The sequence below is a fragment of the Syngnathus acus genome, chromosome 13, assembly GCF_901709675.1.
Source record: "Syngnathus acus chromosome 13, fSynAcu1.2, whole genome shotgun sequence".
Lineage (NCBI taxonomy): Eukaryota > Metazoa > Chordata > Actinopteri > Syngnathiformes > Syngnathidae > Syngnathus > Syngnathus acus.
In genome coordinates, this window is record NC_051098.1 from 15,910,653 (window position 1) to 15,935,153 (window position 24,501).

The window sequence follows — 24,501 nt, forward strand, 5'->3', positions numbered from 1 at the left end:
TGTAAATGACCCGTTTCAGCAGAGCGCATCTTCCCATTCCATTAGCGTTGGAATGACCTCAAATTAAATCAGCGCTGGCTAATTCCATTTGTATCGTTTTTATTTGTTATTTTTCTGCATGATGGGGGAAATCCTGGCCGTCTGGGTAATTTCCACACTACCACTCTGATAGTATGTGGGTAGTGCTCAAGCTTTTCACGCCAACATTATTGAGGTGACTATCATTTAATACTAATTCCAGATCTTTTAACACTAAAACACAAAACTGTTGTAAAATTTTCCATCCATCCATTGCCTACACTGCATTTTCTTCACTTTCTTTTTTACTCGTAATACAAGTATTTAACTTTTTGAACTTGTCGTGTAAGCACAGCATAAGTAAGTGGTATGGTATGCTAGTTGACCAATGATTTCTGTGGTTTTATGACAGAAATGACACAGTCAACCAAGCAAAAATGTGGAATGACATGAAGTAAAAAAAAAGATCAAATACAAATGAAAAGATTTCAATGAACTGCAGATGGAGATGTCCATGGCGAATGAAAAACGTTTCGTAAGACAATACAGCAGTGGCGTAATCTTTAAAAAAATAATAAAAATAAATCCAGTTTCTTTGGAAACACTGCTTGCAATCAACTGACCATTGTTTTTTTTATCACTTCCCATAAAAATGCTATGTTGTTGTTTTTATAAGAACACAAAAACTTGAACAATACTAAGCTTTTATGCTTTTAAGACCCAGATTAAAAGCAGATTTTTTTTTCATATTCTTAAAAAAAAAAAAAGCTGATTTATGTGTTTAAAACAAAGCTGGCAAACTCTTGGGACTATGACTCGAGTCCTCATTTCCAGGCTGGCATCTACAAAAACAACACTGGCCTTGCCATAAAATTCACAGTGGGGTGTCAAAATATTTTTCACTTCCTGGTTCTAAATCTGTAATAAAGACACACTTTCTCTCTCCTCCCAGGATTTATTGCTCTGGCTTTTATCCCAATCTGCCTTTACCATTAAGGACGAGCCATTCCATTTATGAAGTACACTTCCTGTCTCTCAAAGTGGACACTTATTAACCACATCCTTCTCGTGTCTACTTGCATGTAAAAGCATCTCATCTGTATTACAATACCATCTTGAGAGCTTGTCCAAACCCTCTTGAGGTCTGCACATCTCATGTGTGTGTGTTTTGAGAATGTGTCTTGGCAGTCGGCATGCATGTCCAGACTGAGCCAACCTGTCATCCATAACCTTGGAAAATCCACATGGCAATAATACATTTTCCAACCCACGCATCTCAGCCATTATCCGCATTGTACTGCAAAACCGTGAATTCTCCATGCGACGAATGCAATTTAGGAAGCAACCTGATCTTCATTAAGCAAAGATCGACATTGTCCTGTTCTAATTGTATTTCTGGCCAATTACGCAAACAGACACGGCAACAGGAAATGAGGCAAAATGTGATTACTTACATTTATTTTTATTTTTTTTCACAGCTAAGTTGTCTCACCGCTGCGATTGTGTTTGCTTGTCATGAAAAGCAAATAATAAGGTGAGCGCATGAAAAGACAGGCTTCATAGGAACAGGATCTTTTGCTTTACAATGCAGGTGAGTGTTATTTGAGAGTTTGCACCTTTACAGCTTGAAATAGGAGTGAGCCACTGACCAAAGTTAAGACTATTTTATTTTTTTTGCTTTGATGTAACCAAAAACAGCCCAAACAATTGGGATTGAAATTTCAGAATTAGATACTGATTATTGAAACATTTGATGCTATCTTATTTATCCTAGTTTAATGCTAGCACCTCAGGCAAACAATTATGTCTTTAGCGCCATTTCTAATTTGTTGTCTCGCCGTTGGTGCAACAATGTCACAAAAAGTAGGTGTTATGAAAGTAGGCGGGGCGAGATTTGCCAGAGAGAGAAAGAGAGAGAGAGAGCAGTCAAACAGTGGTGTTGCCGGGCGCTGCTTTCAAACTTTAACTTTCCTTTCAGCGTGGCTCACATGTGGACTAATCCACCCGAGAACACGACCGTGGGAAGGTGAGTTATTATTTTTCCATTTTTTTAATAAGACTTTCTGTAGTCAATGGCGCTGGTTAAAGCAGAAAGTGGGAATTCTGACTTTATTCTCACAATTCTGACTTTAAAGTGAGAATTCTCACTTTAAAGTCAGAATTCTGACTTTAAAGTGAAGAAGAAAAAAAAGGGGGTGACAGGATTCTGACTTTTTTTCCTCAGAATTCTGACTTTATTCTCACAATTCTGACTTTAAACTTTAAAGTCAGAATTGTGAGAATAAAATTCAGAATCCTGTCACCCCCTTTTTGTTTTTTGTCTTCACTGGCCCTAATCCTTTTTCGTACTCTGCCTAGTAACAAATGACTACAATTTTTTGAGATATGGATTCTCCCTGTAATGAATGAAGTGAAATGGGATCATTTCTGATGATCTGTCAAAGCCGCTATCAACAGGAAAGCTTGAATCAAAAAGAATTCCACAGGTTAACTTAATTTGACCTACTTTTGATTGCACATTTCCAACTCTTCACTGTTTCGTTACTTCCTTCTTTTGTGTTCTCTAACAAGACGTTTAACAGCAAAATTCAGTCTGATCAATTAGCTATTGAAATTGTCTTTATCATGCCTATTTTCCTCTTTTGAAATCTTGACACCGTGATGACATCAACAGTGCCTTGCGAGGCAGGAAGTGGGCACGGATGTGAGACGACCTCAGTGTTGTCAGCTACATCAGATCCAGAATGGCTGGAGGAGTCTGACAATTGAATTCAAAACAATGAAAACCATTTTTTGAATTCAATCTTTCAGCTTCTTGTTAGAGAATAAGAGTTGCTAATGTATCGAAATCAAATTGGAAAGGTTTTTTAGATTGATCTTGAAATTTCTTCTGAACTCGGTGTTTGTTGGTCGACTACCGTATGCGTGTGGTAAGGAAATGTTGTTGTCCCTACCCACAGAGTGCTTTGGTGAGAATATTCTGACCACCCTTGCCCTCCAAATGAAACCAAGACTGCCCAGCTGCCTTTTTGAACATCTGGGAGCCGTTTAGATTCCCTCCAGTGACTCATCCATCAACTTAAGCATGGCCTGCGACGGGCTGTACCCCAACGTCACATGCAACGAGAGCCTCACGGTGAAAGGCGACAGCAATCCGGCCACGAGTATCATCATGTTCCTGGCCGGCGTGGTGGGGAACCTCTTGGCGCTCTTCATCCTGGGCGTTCACCGCAAAGAGCATCGCTCCAGGTCGTCCGTCTTCTCCATCCTGGTGACGGGGCTCGCCCTCACCGACCTGCTGGGCACTTGTCTCCTCAGCCCGTCCGTCTTCATCTGCTACGCCCGCAACGTGTCCCTCATCGGCCTGGGCGACGAGAGCCTGTGCCAGCTCTTCGGCTTCGCCATGAGCTTCTTCGGCCTGGCGCCCACCCTCATCCTCTGCGCCATGGCGGTGGAGCGTTGCCTGGCCATCAGCCATCCCTACTTTTACTCGGTGCACATCCGCCAAAGCTTCGCCAAGGTGACGCTGGTCGCCGTTTATCTCTTTTCCCTGGCCTTCTGCCTTCTGCCGTTCGTCGGCATCGGCAAGTTCAGGCAGTACTGCCCGGGGACGTGGTGCTTCATCGACATGGACGCCACGGGGGACGCCGAGCGGGTGCAGGCTTTCTCGCTGACGTACTCCTCGCTCATGGCGCTGATCATCCTGGCCGTGTTCGCCTGCAACGGCTCGGTCATCGCCAGCCTCTGTCAGATGCACCGCAGCCACTTGATACGGCGAGGCTCGGCCTGCTCCGCCGGCAGGAAGAGAAAGCTGAGCCTGGCGTTGTTCGGATGGGGTGAGGAGGAGCTGGACCACCTGGTGCTCCTGGCGCTCATCACCGTCATCTTCGCCGTCTGCTCGCTGCCACTCACGGTGAGTACCTTCTCCACTTAGTTTGAAAGCGTGTCAGTGCTTCAATGCTGTTGACATCATTTTCATCAGAAAGCAATGTGGTCATGTGGTTTGACTTGACTTGAAGGGAAATTTCAAAGAGGTGTGAGATGAATGCGCTGCTGTGTGTGTGTGTGTGTGTGTGTGTGTGTGTCAGCACCAGGACCAATGAAAATAAAAATGCACATACTGTGTAAAAAATTTTTTTTAAAAAAATGGCAAAAGTAGAAGAACTGATTCAACTCTTTTTATAGTATAGAAACCAAGTTGGGACTTTTGGCGGGTTAGTTACAGCAAGTCTCTCGCATGACTTTGGTACAATTTGGCCCAGTCTAGTCGAGGGAATGTGAGATTAGTGTTTCCCTCCCGGGGCGGAATTAAAAAGCCACATGGCTTGCCCGATGACCTCAGTCTGAGATGGTTCCGTACAGGAGACAGCTAGAGCATCCCCATTTCCCTGGTCTTGATGGTGTGGTTGGAGTAACACAATGTGCCACAAAATGGGAAAAGGTGCGTCTTAAGAATGTCGCCGCCTTCACCACGCTGGCACGATGCCTGCGTGTATGCGCATTAATCTTCTCGAGCTATTGTGTGGATGGATTTGACAAGTGCGCCATTAAAAAAAAATAAAACCAAGGAAGACCGGTTAATCAGGTTAATCAGCATCTTGCCCATAAAGCAAAATGCAAGACAGAATTAGCACGTGGAAAACTCGAGCGTTGTAAATAGAAATGTAATTGGAGGCTGTGATTACAGAGGTTTCCGATCAGGTCAGATACGGGAAAACGTTAAAGGTGCTCCATCCCGCTCCTTATTGCTCAGCTTACGGTAAAAACTAAAGCCGACCACCAAGCATGAGATCGTGCATGTCAAGTAGCTGAGAGGCCTATTTGAGGGAAAATTTGTGACATCACCAAAGCAATTCCCAACTCCTGTGGGCGGATCCCAGATATCTGTGAGACGACGGCGGCTAGGACGCATGTGAACGCCAGCTGCAGCTTCATGACCGACATGAAATAGATTTTCGCTATTGCAAACAGATGTGTGAAAAAATGGCCAATTGCACTTGATGCATGAGTCGGCTAGCTAGATTGAAATGCTTTTATTTACGTTAATCGGAGCAGATTAGACGTATGCGGAAAGGGGAATACTAATCACTCAATTAGTTCTCCTTCCAGGAATGAAGTCATGTTGCATGAAAGCACATTGCATGTACACGTTGCCAGGCAGAAAATGTGCACATGTAAAAACAACAACGGGCCAACGTCATTCATTTTTCCAATCAAACCGGGTCCATTCATTTATTATCGAGCTTCTCAAAGAAAGCTGACAACCTGTTAAACCCGTTGCCGCTCCGAAGGGACCTCTAAGAAAAAGTCTTGCAGGATTTTAAGGCTCATCTCGTACGACGTGTGGCTGTGGAATGTCGTCTTTTCTTGTCTGTGCGCCTTTCAAGGCAAATTATTTACTTTGAATAGACGAGACCAGACAAGTCCCTCTGTTAATGAGAGATACAATTTGATAAATGGATGTTTACAATGGACATACCTTATTTATTTATTATTATTATTATTATTTCACTATCAATAAAATAAATGTGGGTTTTTTTTCCCCCCCGAATAATTGCCATCTCAAGACGCCACAGTGGATGTTTTGCTATTTTTTGCGTGCTTCCATCTGCCTTCCTATCTGCGTGAGAGCAGCATTAGGGAAGTGTAGCTTTCTTGCAATGTCTATTTCAGGAGTTCTCTATTGGGACTCATGTTTTTCTCAGGCTTGTCATATTAACAGCTTGAATGTAAAATATCAGTCGAAATAAACCACGCTCACAGTGTGATGATAACGGACATAAGATAAGACGCGTCCGACCATTGGCTGACAAATGTTATCGTCGCAGATGGCCTGCGAAAGATCGCTCAACGATTTGTTTGCAAAATAGGAGTGGCGTTTATATTCCGTAGAAACGACGATGGCTTTGTAAGCCTTTTAAAACCTGTGACAGAAATCACGTTGCATTTAGATACAAAGCTTCCCTTTAATTAAACTTGGTAGCGTTCCATTGATAACTTTACCAGTAAAACCAAAGCGGGCCAATTGGACACAATAGAAGTTCATAGGAGCAATTCATTGCCTTATGAAGAACTAGAAAAACAATCAGCAGTTGAATCAATAATGAAACGAAATGGCTCTTTCTGGCAAATTGCTGATGATTACTATGCCATTTACTATCTCTAATGAACGTGTCTTTTTCCTCATTGCAGTCATTATGTTTGGAACAGGTACAAACTAATAGACCACCCTCCTGGAGTATCACCAGCAGTACCGTTCCCATGGCAACCACCGCTCAATATTCACCTTGTTATTTGAAGGGCCTGGATGTGATTATACTCATACGTCCCCATCTGAATTTAAGACTTTGAGGAATGTCCTCACTAGTCATATTTTGAGCGAGTATGAATCATAAAAATGGAAACTCACTCAATGCTATTGTGTCACAATGAAAGGTTTCCATTAGTGCCGCTGCTGTGGGGGCGACTCGGCCAGCATGCCGATATTGACTTAATTAGAGTTGGGTGATGCTAGCCGTAAACAAACTTGTCAGTACACCACGTTTAAAGTGAAAGTGCCACAAAAAAACAACTTTTTTTTTTCTGGTTTAGCGGATCTCACTAGATTCTGGATTTAAAAAAAGTTTAGACTGCTGTAACAATATGTATAATTTCAACATTAACAATACACTGTAATATAGGGGGATTTAACTCAATATTTGCATAAAAGTTAAATAGTTTCAACATATTATCCTGGTTTCTTCAAAGTTGAATACAAAACTGTACACAGCAAATGCACTGTACAAGATTAAAAAAATACAAGTGTAAGATACTAACATTCACAGTTTGATACAATTCGGAGATTCTTTCACATTCCACTAGAGGGAGTCCAAGTATTCCACTTTCCGAATCGCTCAATTTGTGCTGCAAGCTGTTGAAATTAAACTACAAATTTAATATAATGACTAGATCCTATTAAACCGACTAAGTTCACATTAAGTGAGTGGAATCTTACAATTGACCGCATTGTTTCTGTAAATAAATTTTTAATCGCCACTATTATTCTTTTCTGGTGTTTTAATTTAAATATTGGGAACAAAATGTACTGAACAAATGCTGGGAAATTACTTTGACTGCTGCTGCTTCAGACCACAAACACCAAAATTCAACATTCAGTCATTTGTTTTGCAAGTCCAAATTAAATACACACGAGTATGTATTTACATTGCGGTTCCTGCTGGTTCTCCTCTTACACCCAACACATCACAGTCTGCCCTGCGCACATCATCCCGCTTTCTGCCAGACTGCTAAATCATTTAAGAATGTAAAGCAGAAGAAGAAGAAGAAAAAAATATTGTTTGTGTGTTTGACATGAGCATGGGGAAATACTTGTGTGGGCTGAAGAGCTATGATGTGGTTGTGTTATATAGTGACCTCCTCGAGAGAGTTGCGCCTCATAAATCGGAAAGACTTGACAGGCTAAGCAGGAAACAGACCCAAAAAAAATAAAAACGTGTGAAAAGAAAAAAATTGGTAATACGAACGGTTGGAGCGCCCATCGGCTAACCGCTAACACGCTACAATAACGCTCTCGTATCGTAAAGCTAATTAACATACATTTACCAAACTACGAGTTCCGTCATTTAAAAGAAAACCACATTACAATCTTCCCATTTGTGAGCATGAATGTATTTTTGCAGACTGACGTGCAAGACCAATAGGTGTGGCTCAGGTGAGACTCAAACTACAAAAGGTCAGCTTTGTTTCGCGCACTTTTGTTATCCTGCAGCTGCTTCCTGCCTATTAACAAAAAAAAAAAAAAACAGAAGAGACGGAAAAGCTTCCATAGGAGGAAAGATGAGTCTTCTAATGTGTTCTAAACAATTAGGAACGCCTCTTCTTTGTGGAAGGTCATTTAAGCCTCCTTTCAGCATACTCGTGTCTCATGTTTGCCAAGAGCATCAAGATGGCTGCAAACACTGACTTCGAGACGCTTTCCGTGTAATTTGTCCGTTGACCGTATTGGCTTGAAGAACAAACGATCAGTGTAATGAGGGTTAGGACAACCCTCCAGGCTTCCATTAAATGGGGATGAAAGGCCATTTTTGATGATGGATGAAAGGCAAAGATTACAGTCTTAGACATCAGATTGATCTTCTGTTTTGCATTTACTCATCCTTTGTTGCAAAAACACGAAATAAAAATAGGAACTCAAGATATCATCTTTCAAACAATGTGGTTTGTAAACCACAATAATACACACGTTAAATATAGAATCGAAGAATGAAGAACGATTGTGCTTTGTTGTTTAAATAGCTTGTTGCTAACAAAAATTAAAAACGCAAGGTGCTACTGGAAAAGTTTCCAATTGCGTCAGTGATCAAAGCGTTTGTTGAAAAGGCCACATGAGCTCAGTTTACCCGGCACCGTCCAAAACAGGACGGGAATTATTTCGTTGTTTTTTTTATATATAAAGCATTTCCTTTTGCTGCCAAGTCATTTTGTTGGCACCGTGTGTTCTCTACCCAGCTGTGTCTGTGATTTATATTCCGACTTTTCAGAGCCTTATCGTTGTTATCGTTTACCATTGTTGCTCATGTCCTTGCTTGCCTGCTGCTTCCACTCAAGTCTGCCTGTGTCAGTGGAGCCTCGTCAAACTTGGAATAGTTACACTTAAAAATGTTCACATTTGTTTTGAGTCAGAGTCCAGTATTCTTGCTTTTTAGCTCGTTTGTTTGAGTAAATCCAGAGATGCCAATCAGTGCTCCTCGGCACGTTATACATGTACTTGAATTTAATGTGGGTCAGAAATTGTTTCTAAACATTTCAGTTTTCAAAGTGAGTCAACAGAAGTTGACTCATTTTTCTCTAAAATGTCGAGCCCAACGTGGACATTCGCCGTTGCTTTGTGATGAAATCAATATTACATGTGGCGACACCCTTCCCCCAAAAAAAACCCCCACTATTACCAAGAATGTTGTTTACTAATTCCCTGTTGTAGTTTATTTTAAGATTAATCATTCAACTTTGTGATTTAATAGAGGCAACATTTCATTTTAATTTATCTGACTTGATCATTGACAGAGCAGAAGGCACAAACTCTACTCCCATGCCCCCATTAAAACCATTTGTCTCCACCTAATCTGCTAATCGACGTTTATTACATCGACCAAATAATAAAAGCTCATTGATTTCAGACACATTTGTTGGTTTTGGGGCCAGAGTAAATCTGTCATATCTAGTCAAATGCTATTGACAGAATCCCACTGGAGTTTAATTGGACTTGAGTCACCAACCTTTTATTTTTTTCTCGTAGTGATTAATGCAAAAATAACTAGCTTTGTCACAAATGCAATTGCCTGAAGTGAACTCAGTGTTTACTCCAGTGCACGTGATGTTTCAAATAATATTTCCAGTCAACCTTATTGCAATTTAAGTGCAAACAGAAGTAGAAAACAGAACTGTTCTTAATAATAAACCATGCAACAAACATTGTTGTTCTTTCCCTTTTTTTGATGTCTAGTCAAAGATTTCTCTTTCAAAATTTCCCTTAGAAAAATCATGGGATTAGATTCAACTCTTGCAATCCTAAAACCATTAATACCTGAACAGAATGATTTATGCATGTTCCTGTTGAGTATAAAATAAATAAGGCACTCAAAATCTTAATGAAACACACTTAACTATTTTTGAATAATTTCTCTTTTCATGTTTTACAACTGTTGCTTTCTGTAGGTGTAAAATGCAGGATGGGAGAGTGATATCAATAATCTCCTTCTAATTCAGCAAAATGAGTCTGTCTTGGTTTCTCTTCTTTCAGATTTAGTGTTATGAACTATAATGTACTGCTACATAGTGGCTAAAAGTGGAATTGCACCTCAAAATAAAAAACCAATATTGCGTAACAACTGGATTTAAAACAAAAAAGTCACCATGTAATTTGATCCAGATGTCAAAGTTTGAATGTAAAAGTAGAACTACTGATCATTTTGATATCTGGATCAAATCGGTGCCTCAACTTTAAAAAAAGGGAGTGGCAGTATGATTGAGTCTGTTTTCTTTCCAAAATATTTTGGTGTTGCATTACTTTTTGTTTGCCCTGAAAAGGTCAGTTTAGTCATGCAGACAACAAAGAATTAATAAAAACAAAAACAAAAGGGGGATAATTACCAGCAGGCACTGTGGAAAGTTGTGTGGTTTGGGGATTAGAGGGCTCAGTGAACCATAGCTAATGTTTACCAGCTACAAGAACATGATTGGCGGAAACATTTCTTTTCTTTGCCTTCCTCAGTAGCATCCCCTCACTGTCAAATGTGTCAAAAGTATTGCCTGTTGATAAGCTGCGTTTAGTGACATGACTGGACTTGATTTGGTAGATAGTGGAGGAGCAGAACAACAGCAGCCCTTTTGAATTGAAGCAAAAAAAAAAATTTTGTTTGGGAGCTAGGCTATAAAGAAAAAAATGTTATGAGTTCAATTCATCTTTGAATGACATCTTTCCCCACTAAACTGCTATAATATCGGTTGAGGATAAAGAATATATGCCTGTCTTACTGAACAGTTTGTGTTTTATTATATATGCTAAGTTTGAATAAATTTTAAAGCAAACTACCGTATTTTCCGCCCTAAAAGGCGCACCGGGTTATAAGGCGCACCTTCAATGAACGGCCCATTTTAAAACTTTGTCCATATATAAGGCGCACCGGATTATAAGGCGCATAAAATAGAAGCTATACTGCATCAAACTGAGGTTGACTAGGGTTGCGGTATGCATCCACTAGCCAATAACCAACGAGCCCTCTGTAAACAATCGCGTTTCTCAAACGATCTCCTATAAAATGATCAGAACTGACTAAAGTTCGATCTAACGCATTGGTACTACTTACCTATGTTTCCCTTCCATATCGATCCGTAGATTTACTCGAAACATTAACAGAGCAGCCTATTTTGACATGAAATAGCCTGGTACGTATAGCAGCTATCGCAATAGCATTAGCCATCCGCAAAGTCTCACGAGCCTCAGCTCGCAATCTCCCATGAGCCTCAGCAAAGTGTAAACAATCGCGTTTCTCAAACGATCTCCTATAAAATGATCGGAACTGACTAAAGTTCGATCTAACGCATTGGTACTACTTACCTATGTTTCCCTTCCATATCGATCCGTAGATTTACTCGAAACATTAACAGAGCAGCCTATTTTGACATGAAATAGCCTCGCGGGTACAACAGCTATTCGGTGACGCCCCCTGACTACAGTTGCCGTAATGTTGGGAAGCGATGCGACCTTGTAATTTACTAGTCGTACTAAAACGTACTGAAACATTTTGGCAGAGCACTGTGTACAACCAGTATGGATCAACAAATTCATCAGTTGATCCATATATAAGGCGCACTGGCCTATAAGGCGCACTGTCGGCTTTTGAGAAAATTTTAGGTTTTTAGGTGCGCCTTTTAGGGCGGAAAATACGGTACTCTATTGACAGATAGTGCGACATATTTCCAAGGAACGAGATTCCTCACAAAATGCAAACTAAAAATTTTTTCCCCGACATATTGATCACTTCACTTCCCTCTTCTCCTTTCACCAAATCCAATTTCAACACTTTTCACTAGACTTGCTCTGTTTTCACTTCTTCTTTGCGGTGTGTCAGTGTATGTGTTCCAATGTATTTGTTATTTTTATTATTATTGAAAAAGATAGAGTGGCTCTTTGCCGTTTTGACCCCAGAATAATCAGTCGAGGTACCGGTGCTTTACTGCAGCTGCCCCAAGAGGGAAAAAGCCACTAATGGAAGCTCAGACAAACTCGTTAAGCAACTACAGTGTCTGAGCACACGCGCACCTTATTTGATTTATGCTGCTTTCAACGCTTAAGTGAGCAATCTCAAGGTAAACACGACTGATCAATAAACAGCCAGAAACTATTTACAACCTAATGATGCTCCTTTTTCACCCACACTGACACATAGCATTTGCACACATGCGCTTGTGTGCAAATGTTATTATTTCAAAGTCAACCGTGTAACAATATGTGATTTCAGAACAATTGAAAAAATGTCAAACTGAATTCAGTTTGGCATCTGATATCATTTCAAGTGCAGCTGCTGATTAAACCTAAATATAATTAGCTGGTGTAATTGGCTTTTCCTGATTGCATAAGTGTGCACACCCTCATTTAGCTATGTAGCTATGTTCAAAATTAACCAATCCACCTGCCACTTATTAAAATGCCTCAAATTATATCCAAATAAAAGTTCAGATGTTCTAGTAGGCCTGTCCTGACATTTGTACTTCAAAGCCTGAAGATTGTATGCTAACACTCGCTGTGCTAATCAAAATCTAATGTTTTGTTTGAATGCGAAGCCAGTGTGGTGTTTTAAAATTATAGCCCAAAACTTTGGTTTCATGGGAGCACAACAACATCTTCCAAACACATGGGACAAAAAAAGAGCTATGATTGAATCAAAACAATGTTCAGCCAGATTCAAAGGAGAGTAATGGATACAGCTCCTGTATTGGCGCTAACTCCATTGCGTGTTGTGGAAGTAGTTGAAGTATGCCTCTAAAAGGATCTTTGCGTCCGCACACTTTGGTAAATGATACTCGCTAAAAGCCAAGTAAAGTGTGTGCGCTGCGTAATGATTGGACAGTCAAACCGAGAGTCAGGAAGCGAGAGAGTCAGGCAAGAACCCTCCAGGGCTTGAGCAGGGAAATTACAAGACAGTGGAACTTGTAACCTTGTAGACGGCCATTAGCATGATTTGTTTCTTGGAAGTTGCGTCCATCCTCGCCAGCTTGTATGACGCAGTTGGGATAGTTGAAGATGTGGCGGAGGTGTGAGCATAATCATGGTGATGGCTGAAATGACTCACGGCAGGAATAATTGGCTGAAGACATTCATGAATGTGTTTGCTGATTAGGCAGTGTTGCCATGCAGTGAGCTGTGTGTGCTTGTTGTGTACAAGGACATTAAGATGTGCTCACAGGACGCTTCATTAGGTACATCAGTCACATCCATGAGAGGGTAATTAGCTCCCGAGTTGTGTTTAATTTAGCAAAGATTTCAGCCAACTGATTTTTAGTAAAGCTGGCTGGCAATCTATTAATTTAAATGTATTTCATAGTTTTTGTGTTGTGTATTATTTATATAAATGTATTTTTGTTGCCAAGTATGTTTAATTATTTTCAATCAGCTTTTCCATATTATTTCTTTGTGTATAGTATAATAATGTATCTATTTTTCAAATAATTTAATTTTACTTTATTTAGCGAAACACTCAAGTTTTCTGTTTGCTTCTGCTTTATTTGAGGTCATTTTTATTTTCTAATTTAATTTTCTTATTTTTTCTGGATTTATTTGTTTTACCTAATGTTTTCCTGCATCATTTTTCAACTTATTTAGAAATTACCCACCCAATCAATGTTCAGTATGACATTTGTGAATGGTATCCAACAAAACTAGCCACGGTTAAGTTGACCGCATGATTGAGGGAGTGTAAGCAAAATATTTCTCTTGAACATGTAGTCAAAGTTTGTGGAAGCTGCTGGATAATGACAGGATGATAAATGAGCGAGCAAGAGTGTACAAAACAAACAATGGAATTTCCAACTGGCCCTCCTCCACGATGTCTCTCCAGACCATGTGTCTTTATTGGCTTGGTGAGCTTTAGCCTCAAGCCAAACACATTTGTATTCTACTGTTTAAAGACCATCTGACACCTCAACACTTAAGTCCCCGCCGCCTTTGGCAGGTTAGATTTGTGTCCTCCTATGCATGCACTGTGTGGAGGACCATAAGAGGCTGGGTGGCATGATTGTGCAGAAGCAACAGTGCAGGGTGGCACAGATCATGAGGAACTTTCTGGAGACTCCATGGGGGGTACGTTCTAGACTACCCTTGCAAAAATCTGCCATATAGAAATAAATCCTATGTATGGCACTTTTTTTGAACTGTTTTTCTTTCTTTGAAATGCATGCCATCTCAAATGAAAATGGATGCCATCTAGTGGTACAAAGTGTAATTACACCGAATTTTCAGAGCATTTCAACAAAATATAGTTATTAAATGTGAAAAAACATCTCCAAAATTAGAAGAAGAATAAAAAACGTTACATGAATACATTACTTTTACCAATTTTGACTTTGTGCTCATAGATCATGCAAAGCAAACTACTTGTGACAGCAGCCAGCTGTTGCTTGTGAAACTCCAAAGGTTTAACACAACTTCAAGACAACACGACAACTTCCTTAAAACGTGAAACACGCATGGGCGTTGTTTTGCTTCCACATTTTGGGGCCACGTGACAACTCTCTTCCATGGGTTCTCCAGTTATGTACAAGGCTTCAATAGAGACCTGCTGTTGTGGTTTAGTCCCCCCCCCACCCCGGTTTTCAGGGGTGACCACATCCGTGTGAGTCGAGATGTGGATTCTGAGTTGGACTCTCTGCGTCTGTCTCTTCTCTGTCAACGACTAATTCATAGTGGAGTGAGGCCCTAGCAACAAGGAAACATTTACACCAGTACTGGAAAAAAACAATCTATCATCAAGGACTGCGGGGCTTGTTGATTTTTTTGCAGAAATTATGGAGATTTGTTGAGAGAGCGGAAGAATGAGGTGAGAAACAGTCTGCAAGGGCCAGCTGTTGTGTGCTTCTGAACTTCCAGCTGTCTGGCCTCTGCGTGGCCACGGTTTGGGGTTTTCTCCATTAGCCAGCATTCGCTAGGCTACTTACCAGGAAAACTGATTTTGAAACTTCCTGACACCTCCTTTGCATCTTTTCAGATCGCCGGCTTCATCAACGCCATCCACCCGTTTTGCGGCGACAACGAGAACCTGGCGGCCTTCCGCTTCTACGCCTTCAACCCCATCGTGGATCCCTGGGTGTTCATCATCTGCCGCAAATCCGTCCTCCGACACCTGCGTTCGTTGCTGAGCTGCCGCTTCGGCCAGGGGGCCGGCGTCAAGACCCCGGCTCACTGCTCATCCGCCCCCTTGCCCCTGGAGAGCCACGTGATCCAGTACAAACCTCCGGAAGGGACGGAAAGCAGCTTCTACTCAGGTGTGCCCTCGTCACCCACTACATGATGTTCTCGATTGCGCGTGTGGCGAAACGCCAAGAAATAAACTCGGACATCTCCAAACCTGCACTGTTGTCATAAAGGCACATTGACTCTTGATTAGAGATTCCACACCATCTTTTATTGACTGACTTGTCACAAGGTGAGACGTCTCTCGGAAATTAGCACAAAGGAGCATATCCTTGTCATGTGGTTGTGGATGGAAATGCTTACTGTACAATCACCCGCTGGACACAATAGAAAAAGAGTTTTTGCATAAAGGACTGCTGAACAAAAAAACCCATTAAGAACTCATTATGTGCATTTTTTCACAAATTGTATCATTATTGAGGTTCTATATTTTTCCTGCATATCATTCCAAATCTGACCCCAAAAAAAAAACAGGCCTACATGGGGCAGTATATGATCCAGTGTTAGTGCAACTAAGATATGTTTGCCATCTAGTGGTGATGAGTGACATTGCATGTTAAAACGACTGTCAACCCCTTGCATTTGTTGGGTTTGTTATTTATTTGTTTTAATCTCAAGGGTGCTCATCTGGTTCAAATTGGGATTTGTACTGAATTGAACTGTCCTAAAGAAAAAAAAATCTCCATTTATTAATATCAGGTGCTGTTGTTAAGGTATCAGGAATGGTGTCCAGTGGGTGAATATGGCTAAAATCATGCATGAATGTTTACAGTGTTCTTTCGTTATAATTTCGTCTCGTCGTGACCAACGATGTGACACTTCAAACTTCTGTATCAATAATTGGGAAAGACTTTTACTGTTGAAATGTGTACACTGTTGTATTTTAAAGTCTGTACTTTTGTCTTTGTCACTGCATGGACAATTGGGTCGATAAAGCTTTTGTAGCGCTTCCTGTCTAACTTCTGCGGCTTTCAAATGTGCATTCGTGCCTCTTTGCTGCTGTCACTGCGTTGTTTGTTTTGCACAATGGTTTACACTTTTGAGGTGCGTGACGCCTAAGCCAAGTACTTGTTACGACCCGTATTGAGAAATGATGAATGTGAGATTTGATGTGTAAATAGTAATGTACAGCACAGTAGGCCTACATTCAACAGCACTCTACACGTGGTTTAAATGTGAAATTAAATGAAACAAAAAAACAAGTATTGCAATGCGAATAGTGTCTTTTTTTTTTTTTTTTAACTGATTTTGATTTTAAATGTGTGCATTTGAAAATTTGAACCATTATGGTAGTTCATGTCTTTACTGACTTTGATTTTAAATGTGTGCATTTTTAAATTTGAACCATTATGATAATACATTTGGAAGCACAATAGATTGAGTACTGTAATGTACTTGTTACCCAATAACTATACATTTTACTTGTTGAATGTGTACATTATAGCTGGAAAAGACAACAAATTAGCGAAAGAATTTTGATTCCTGATAATTGATGCCTGTTTCACTACATACGCAGCCTACCGTATAAACAATGTTATTAGAATGTTCTAAATTCTGCTAAAAGGAGCTTGGAAAGAAGCAAAATAGTCATGTAGTAATGTTTGCTATATTGAATTTAGCTTACTGCTAATATAGCTGCAAACAAAAGGTGCTAGCTGATGGTTTTTTTCTAGCGAGGAATAATTTCCGGTGGTCAGAGACAGCACCACTGTTTGAATTGCAATGAGAGAAGCTATTTGTTTTCCGTTTGTGTTTTACATGTGCATTGTCTTTTATATTAAAGAAGTCAAAGTTAGCTTTTGGATTTTTTTGGCCTTCACGACTTACTCGAGAAAAATGCACACTATTCATCTGTATGTAGAGGCGCTGCTGAGTCAGAACTATTCTCTCCGAAATGTCTTTTATAAATCCAATCCATTTCTCTTTTGCTGCGGCTCAACAATTAAATTTCTGTTTTTCAGATGGGATAGTTTCGACAAACGTGTTATGGTTCTCTTTCATAAATGTGGGAACGAAATTGTGTAAATGGTCAAACCAGTGAAAGTCAGGCGGTACTTCATGTCCAAAGGTTTGAGGACCACTGAAGGTAGTTTTATTGTTCAATACCGCCACCTAGCGGTTCTCAGTATAACATTTGTCAGTGGTTATTTTACACTCAATAACACCCATCATGTTGACTAGCAATTTTTAAAAACTGTTGTGTATTTTACGAGTAGCTTCCAGGCTCAAACAGTTTGACGACCACAGCTTCACGGGGCCGCAGCACCAGCGCGTCGAGGCTGACGGCGCCCAGGCGGTCACCCGCCGTCCCGGCCACAAAGACGCCGGCCTGGGGCAGGTGGGGCGCCCAGGCGGGATCCAGGCTGTGGGGCTCGGACCCAGCGTTGAGCAAGACCAGGAAGTGGACGCAGCCCCACGAACGAAGGAACGCTAAGAGGGGAGGTGAGGAGGTGGCAGAGGACAGGGTGGCGTTGAAGGGGAGGAAGGTGAAGCTGCCGAAAACGAGCGCTTCTTCACGTGCTCTGTTGTGACTCAGGGAGCTGAAGAGGGCCACTGTGGAATGCCTTGACTTGAACTTATCCTAAAGATGAAGAAGACGATGATGATGACGATAGTACCTTTTTGAAATGACGTTATGACTTACTTCAGAAGATTCGCTGCCATTTCCTCCCTGTAACAAGCCATCGTGCGGGAAAAACATTTGTATGAGAGTTGAATTTGGAACTTTACAGATCATTTCAAATGAGAAACTTGCGGTGAACCTGTGCGGGGTACAATTGGTCATATTGGACCACTGGTGTCCCTGGCAGAGTCATTAACAACACCAGCAGCAGTTTCCTTAAATCATGAGGTCCTTCTTCACCAACCTAAAAAGACACAAGCTGTCCTTTAGACCTTCAGGCCTTAATGTCTTATGTTACATTTTCACTTCTGGTATTTATTGACAAGCGTGAAATCAAATTTGAGCTCGAGCTATTTGATGAAAAAGCTTTAAATTGACAATTCATTCGCAGTTTTTACCATCCAGCCCAGCCACGTATCTTCAGGCGCCTGCAGGTGAGTCTCGATGGCTTGGGCCACCTGGCCGGCCGACAGCGGGCGAGGCGAAGCGGGCAGCACGGACCTCAGGACCACGTCCACCAAGGTGCCGTTGACCTGCTGGCTCGAGACCCTCAGTGGGGGAAGGCGCTCTCGCATCTGCTTGACCACAACAATCCTGAACAAAAAAAGAGGTCTGCTAGCTCAATGCTAACACACAATGCATTGACAGGCTAACAAATAGCATTTTAATGGTGAAAGATGATTTGAGAGTGCTTTGAACGAGTTGTTAGCCAATGAAAGTCATCGATTACGGCGCCACTATAATGTAGAAACAGAAATAGTTCCACCACTCAACAATTGACAATACCTTTCTTCATCTTCTTTACTGAACTCCTCCAACACTCCTCTCCACAGCAGCAGAGACTGCAATACAAATATAGTTTTAATAAAACATTTCAAATGTCTTTTTTTAAACAGGTGACATATTTACCTTTTCACTATGAGCTCCATCCGTGTCACATATTACAAATCCCGCCACGCCTTGACCCAACCAGAACCGAAGAGCATTCTGTGAGAATATTATACACGTTTCAGCAAAAGCAACATTGCTAAATTAGAATCGTGTGATGTTAGCGTGTCAGACCTGCGTGGCGTCCCAGCCGTCTTGAGTCTCGGGGCCTTCACGAGCCCCGAAAAGCTGCACATCGCACACGTCCAGAACCACTTTGAGGCCTGCCGGTCGAGACGTAAGTATGTGTATATTTATACATGCATTGAAAGAAGAAAAATAATAGCTGATTACATCCCAATTATGAGGAAAAAATAAAATTACTCAGCCCTACTCGAAAACCTTTGACTCACTCACCAGCTTCGTCGCTCTCGCCCAGCAGATGTTGGACCTGCGTCAGGGTTCCCGAGCGCTCTCCACTGTCAGTTGCGTTTGACGGGTCAAACAAGCCCCTCAGGATGAGAGCGCTGATGCCCAAAGACTTCAGGTAGGAAAGTTGATCACATAATGCTTTATTTAAAAGAAAAAAGGGGGTACATTTGGGGTTAGAGTTTGCTCTTTAAATCCTCTTTATATAATTAATTATCTGTGCTATGCCCTAACCAGCATAACACTGACGTGTTTGTTATTGTGGTTGAATGCTGATGACACATTTGACATTTGCTCTCTTTGCATGGGAGGCCTTTGTGAGCACCTCATGTGGTTAAGTGTGCCATTTTTTTTTGGGCAGTCAACAGGAAAGTGTCTGCAGTCAGTGTGGTTTTCGATGCGGTACCGATTATCTTCTGTCGGGTTTTCGCACGGCGGTTCACCTGATTGGTAGCCAGCCAATCACAGGGCACGTTGCATGCTAACGTTTCTACCTGTTTTGCCAACTCGTTCGAACGACCACAAAAAAAAAACAATTATTAACTGACCGTCGACGCCCTCTGAGCTTCCAGTCGGCGTCCCGGTGAAGAGGTCAGGCTGCAGTTGAAAAAAGAGCGACTTCCGCCACCAGGATAGCGGCGTCGCCACAGGTCGTGGACTGGTGAAGATAATGGCCACGGCGGTCGCGAGCATGGCCAGCCACGCCAGCCAGAAGAGCACCACCAGGTAGCAACGGAGCCTCCTCCAGCCAGGCCCGCCCGCAATCTCCTCCAGCTCTTCTTTGCTCATGGGCCGCCACTCTTGCTCACGCTCTCCCTCGTCCTCCTCGAGCTCCGGGACGAGCAGAGCGGCCGTCTCCGCGGAGCCGGCGGCCCCGCTGGACGAGAGGCCCGGGCCAGCCACGCTGCCGTAGCCGGTGTCTCCGAGGTTCAGAGGCATGGCGATGGACTGCAGGTGAGGGACACTCGTGGAGCGAACTTCCTGGTGGGAAGTTCGATCCCACGTTACTAAGGTTCAGCTGTTCGAGACCCGATTCAAATGATGTCATTTGATCAACTTTCATGCGGAACAGCAACAATTTAGTATACTTCATTAAAGGCTAGATGAGCACATAAAATCAAATCCATTCATTCTCGCAAATCTCTGAATTATTCAGTCCAACTTTGACTGTTTCATATCTTGTTTTTGAAGCCCTCACAATTTCCTCCACCGTCTTCCCGATCTGAAATCCACTTGATGCTTTCAAATTGAATAACAATCACATACCAAAACAATCACCACTCACCTTTTTTCACTTGATACTTGATAAACTTGACTCACCTTTTTTCTTTGCTTTCAGTCGTGTTGTCGTAGAACTTTTGTCTGCTTGGGGTCGCGCCGTCCTGACTTTTGTGGAGTGAGATGAGAAGCAACTTCTGTCCAATCAAGTCTCTGCTGAGTCACTTAATACGCAGGTGCCGATCCCCACCACGCACCCTTCCAACACATTCTGAAGACACATGACAAAGATCTTGCCGTGTGCTTTCAACTATAGGTCTGTCAGACACAGAAGTCTTTGGACCGTGACAGAGATTTTATGATCTGAGTTATCGGAATTCTGTTATTGAATTGAAATATAAGTGCGGATATTTTCCCAAGTGTGATGTTACGTCAGTTTGGGCTAGCATTGCTATTTAAGCTAGCGTGATGGTCGTTTTGAATCAATTCTTGTATGCAACATCGTGTTGATGCTTTATGATCCTCAGTTTTACCGCCATCTTGTGGCACATAAACACAATTACAAATCCCTTTTGGGCTGGCATTGATTAGTATTTTTTTCCACAAAAAGTGACATAAGATGTAGTGTCACCCTTCACATGTTCTTTCAAAGTTCCTGTCAGTCGTTTCGTAAAACATTTGTGCTAATTCTGTGTATCTCTCCCCCCCTCCCTCCAAATTTGCTCGTGCATTCTATGATGCTGTTGTGGCTTCCTGGTCACCTTTTGAACCCTGACAGTATCGTGTGAACTTCTTTAAAGTATGTCATCACGAGAACACGCGGCACATGCGGAGAGCACATTTATTGTCATGTGCACAGTGAGTACAATGTCGAAATGGGCCACTTCATTAGGTACACAATCTAATGACATCAAATATAAGAGCTGTATCCAAAATGTAGCCTTTACAAAGATGATAATGCTTGATACAGAAGCTTTCTAGCATATGATATACATTGTGTTAATAACCTTAAATTTTCAGTTTGGTCTGGAAATTGGCATACATAAAAGTGAAATGTTGATGTGCTTGGCTAAGGATGTTGATGAAAGTGTTTCCATGGCGATGCTTTTAGTTGGAGTCCTCCTCTGATCCGCCAATGTCCTAAAAGGGGATAGATAATATTTATTGTATATTTAAAAAGAAGAAAAAAAACACAATCTATTTTACCATTGGCTCGTGAGTTCTGAGAGCTTCGATGTGTTTCTGATACGAAGAGATGATGCAATCACGCCTGTATGGTGATAAATGAAAACAAATTGAATCCTCACTTTTAATCCTTTGGTGCATGTTTCAGTGCTTACTTGCTGGTGATGCCGCCCCCTGGTGGAAGTCCCGGTATCTCCTCCTCAGCCAGGAACTTGATCACATACAAAAGGTCAGGATCTTCATCTTTGGAGCGCATCATCTTGATGATTTCTGGAAGTGAAAATAGATTAGAAAAAACCTCAATAGTTGTTTTTGGAATATGAGGGGAGCACCTTCTACTTTCAGGTCAATGTGTTGCTCTAGCGCCGCCTCCTGCTGCAGTGCCTCTTGCGACACCTGGGGGGCGCCCGGGAGGCACACTATGATGATGCTGATGTTATCCAAGCTGCCCTGCAGAGGGCGGCAGATTACTGTTGATTAATTGATACAGAAAACAAAACCCATAGAATTTGGATCAAGTTTGCTCTTCCACCACAAATTTCTTTAAAAAAAAAGTGTATCTTCTCTGTTATGTTGATTTACTAACATAAAGATAATATATAATTCTGAAGAAGTCGCCAAAGCAAAATGGCTTTGCCAGACAATTATTTATGCATTAAAAATGGTAACAGTACATCATCAACATCATTAATGATGTCATCGAGGCTCATAACTGAGCGTTGTTGGACTGAAAGCTTTTCAGGTGTAATAAATAGGACTCCACGTAAGGGTGGGATAATGCCACTGAGCAGGTACAGTATATATTGAGCAAGAACACAAACTCACATTCAGTGTTAATCCCAGACATGTGTCGTCCAATCTCCCAGCGTACCTTAATACAGCACACGCCTATTTATAGTGTCAAATTGACGGGACAAATCTACTTACAAACGACGTCAGTGTATAGCCTCTTTGGACCTTCCTTCAATGTAAAGCTCTCCATTCATAAAAACACCCGGTGTAACTGCGGTAAATAACGATTTCTCAAAGGGGGAAAAAACAAACAAAAAAGGTTTTTACAAACTCCAAAAATGCCGATAAAGATGATTTGTGACAGGTGGAAATTTGGGAAAAAAAATATAGAAGTCAATTATCTGGCACCTGAGGGGGTGGTCCAAGCATATTTCAGGGGCGGGGTCCAGTGCCCCCGCAGCCCCCCCCTCTAGCTCTGCTAGTGTGGTCATGTTGCACAGAATTTAATTTCACAATTCTGCTTTATTGCGCTTGTAGTTTGCAGTGGAACGGAACCTGAGCGCCCCACTTAACCGAATTGCATGTCATCTCACCTTGTAGAGACAGAGGTCGATGACTTGCGCGCAAATCTCTCGCAGGTCGTCGCACACTTGCAGGCGATTACGCACAAAGGCGCAAAGTTCCTCGTTGCCGATGGCGTCCCAAACGCCGTCGCACGCCAGCACGATGAACTCATCCCGGTCCGCCCGCTCCACCTCGTACACTTCGGGCTCGGGCGACACCAGCTGCTCCGTTTGCGGCCTCCAGTCCACCTCCTTGAAATCGAAATCGCCCAGCGCCCTGGATACGGCCAGCGAGCCGTTGATGCGCTGCAGCGTGACCGAGCCGCCGGCGTTCTGTATGCGCTCCTTCTCCCTGGGGTTGAAGGGCTTGTGGTCCTCCGTGTAGAAGACCAGCTGGCCGTCCTTACAGAGGAGCGTGCGTGAATCCCCGCAGTTGATGAAGTAGACGTATTGCGGCGAGATCATCACGGCCGCCGCCGTGGTGCCGCTCCGGTCCCAATTGCCCTCCCGGGCCAGTTTATGCATGTGGCGGTCAATTTCGAGGAATCCCTCGCGGACGCCCTCTTTGACCTGCTCTGGGTCTTCGCTTACTTTTACCCCACCTGTGTGAAACAAAGGGCATTTTGACATAGTTGCGAGATATTTTTAAACACACTGATAATAATACAGCACTCGCAGGCATATATTCTTTATCCTCTGCAAAAATTAACTATTGCTGCTCTTTATCCAGTCATTTAAAGTAGTCTTTTTCATGGCTGTATTGTACTGCCCCCTGGTGGCCAAGACACACTCATCATAAATATGTCACTACTCCTTTAGAATATGTCCATAATTCAAAATACTGACTTGAATATGTTAAATATGGATGTTGAATAATTCTAATAATTTCATTTTCTGTTCCTGTACCTGTGGCTAGGATGTGGTCCAGCAGGTTCCTGGAGCAGTACTGGGCCACGGTGCTCCCTGCATGGCCGTCAAACACGGCGAAGTAAGCCCATTCGCTCAGCTCCCCTCTCATATGAGGCATACAAGTGTGCGCATCCTCCATTTGAGCCCTCCAGCCTTGCATGCTCGCCACCGCGTAGTTCACCCCGGACTGTGACCCGCCCTCGGACACGTGCTTCTCCAAAACGGGCCTCTCCAGGTACGGGCTGGGCATGTCGTCGTCTTCGTCAAAGTTGTCCTGCTCCTCGGGGCCCTTTTCTCTTGAGCCGCCTTTGAAAAAGAAGGCCACCATTTTCTCCGTTTCTTTGACCAGCTGGCGGAGGAAGGAAGGCACCTCCACGTTGCTCGCCCTGCGTGCCGTCCTCATCACGCCTCTGAGACGCCGCTCGAGCTTCTTGCTCGACCTGGCCGCCGCGCGATGCCGCCTCCCCTTGGTGACCCTCCGCCGGCCTTGAGTCTTCCTCAGCAGGTCCAGGGCAACTGATGTACAGGTGATCCCAAATGTAAGTAAAAAAAAATATATATAGCGTCAATGAAACATCACGCAGGCTCTTGCATCCTGGTTTGTGTTGTGTCACTCTGAACTCTTTTAGCTCTGTGTATTCTTTCTTCCTCCCTTCTTAGCCTCTCGTTTCTATTGGCTTGTCTATTTCAGCGTCTTTATCCTGCTACCTTTCCACCTCCCTCCCTCCCTCGCTTCCTCCCTTTGCAGAAGAACACTGCTGGATTAATCTCATAGACGACATGCCTGCCCACGTGCCCTTTTGAATGAATCGTATCATGGCTGTAGCTTTGTCTTTTATTTTCCATTTTGCTGTTTAGACAAAGCGCATTAAGGCTGACAATGTACTTTACGAGCTGACATGACATTATTAAATATGATGTAATATGAGTGAATGTGATTAACATTTTTGTAACTTCTTTTTGAAAGCAAGACTTGGTGCACTTGGAGA

General features: G+C 42.4%; 3 protein-coding genes and 1 long non-coding RNA gene across 5 annotated transcripts; 2 read left to right on the plus strand and 2 right to left on the minus strand.

Annotated features, from left to right (window-relative positions):
- Window positions 1-1,771: 1,771 nt before the first annotated feature.
- On the plus strand, window positions 1,772-15,240 carry ptgir (prostaglandin I2 receptor). Of its 2 annotated transcripts, XM_037267968.1 has the most exons (4): window positions 1,772-2,044; window positions 2,979-3,267; window positions 3,337-3,931; window positions 14,781-15,240. In XM_037267968.1, exons 2-4 carry the CDS (start codon window positions 3,104-3,106, stop codon window positions 15,081-15,083), a joined length of 1,062 nt encoding a protein of 353 aa, XP_037123863.1. In that variant the 5' UTR covers window positions 1,772-2,044; window positions 2,979-3,103; the 3' UTR covers window positions 15,084-15,240. The 2 variants fall into 2 exon arrangements, with proteins under 2 accessions (XP_037123863.1, XP_037123862.1); XM_037267967.1 differs by having other exon boundaries at window positions 1,780-2,044; window positions 2,979-3,931.
- A 1,790-nt stretch (window positions 15,241-17,030) lies between these two features.
- On the minus strand, window positions 17,031-19,869 carry LOC119132363 (4F2 cell-surface antigen heavy chain). Its single transcript, XM_037267551.1, has 9 exons — window positions 19,454-19,869; window positions 18,894-19,046; window positions 18,672-18,760; window positions 18,519-18,596; window positions 18,396-18,451; window positions 18,008-18,203; window positions 17,749-17,853; window positions 17,631-17,657; window positions 17,031-17,567 (listed from the first exon to the last, which is right to left on the minus strand). The coding sequence occupies exons 1-9, from the start codon at window positions 19,842-19,844 to the stop codon at window positions 17,193-17,195; spliced, it is 1,470 nt and encodes a 489-aa protein (XP_037123446.1). The 5' UTR covers window positions 19,845-19,869; the 3' UTR covers window positions 17,031-17,192.
- Window positions 19,870-20,249: 380 nt separating this feature from the next.
- LOC119132849 lies at window positions 20,250-24,066 on the plus strand. The gene is made up of 4 exons (XR_005099954.1): window positions 20,250-20,359; window positions 21,457-21,537; window positions 23,520-23,747; window positions 23,862-24,066. It is a non-coding gene; the product is annotated as an uncharacterized LOC119132849 (long non-coding RNA).
- ppm1na (protein phosphatase, Mg2+/Mn2+ dependent, 1Na (putative)) lies at window positions 20,935-23,950 on the minus strand. The gene is made up of 6 exons (XM_037268368.1): window positions 23,510-23,950; window positions 22,634-23,205; window positions 21,641-21,758; window positions 21,464-21,578; window positions 21,330-21,393; window positions 20,935-21,263 (listed from the first exon to the last, which is right to left on the minus strand). Exons 1-6 carry the CDS (start codon window positions 23,913-23,915, stop codon window positions 21,231-21,233), a joined length of 1,308 nt encoding a protein of 435 aa, XP_037124263.1. The 5' UTR covers window positions 23,916-23,950; the 3' UTR covers window positions 20,935-21,230.
- Window positions 24,067-24,501: the final 435 nt, after the last annotated feature.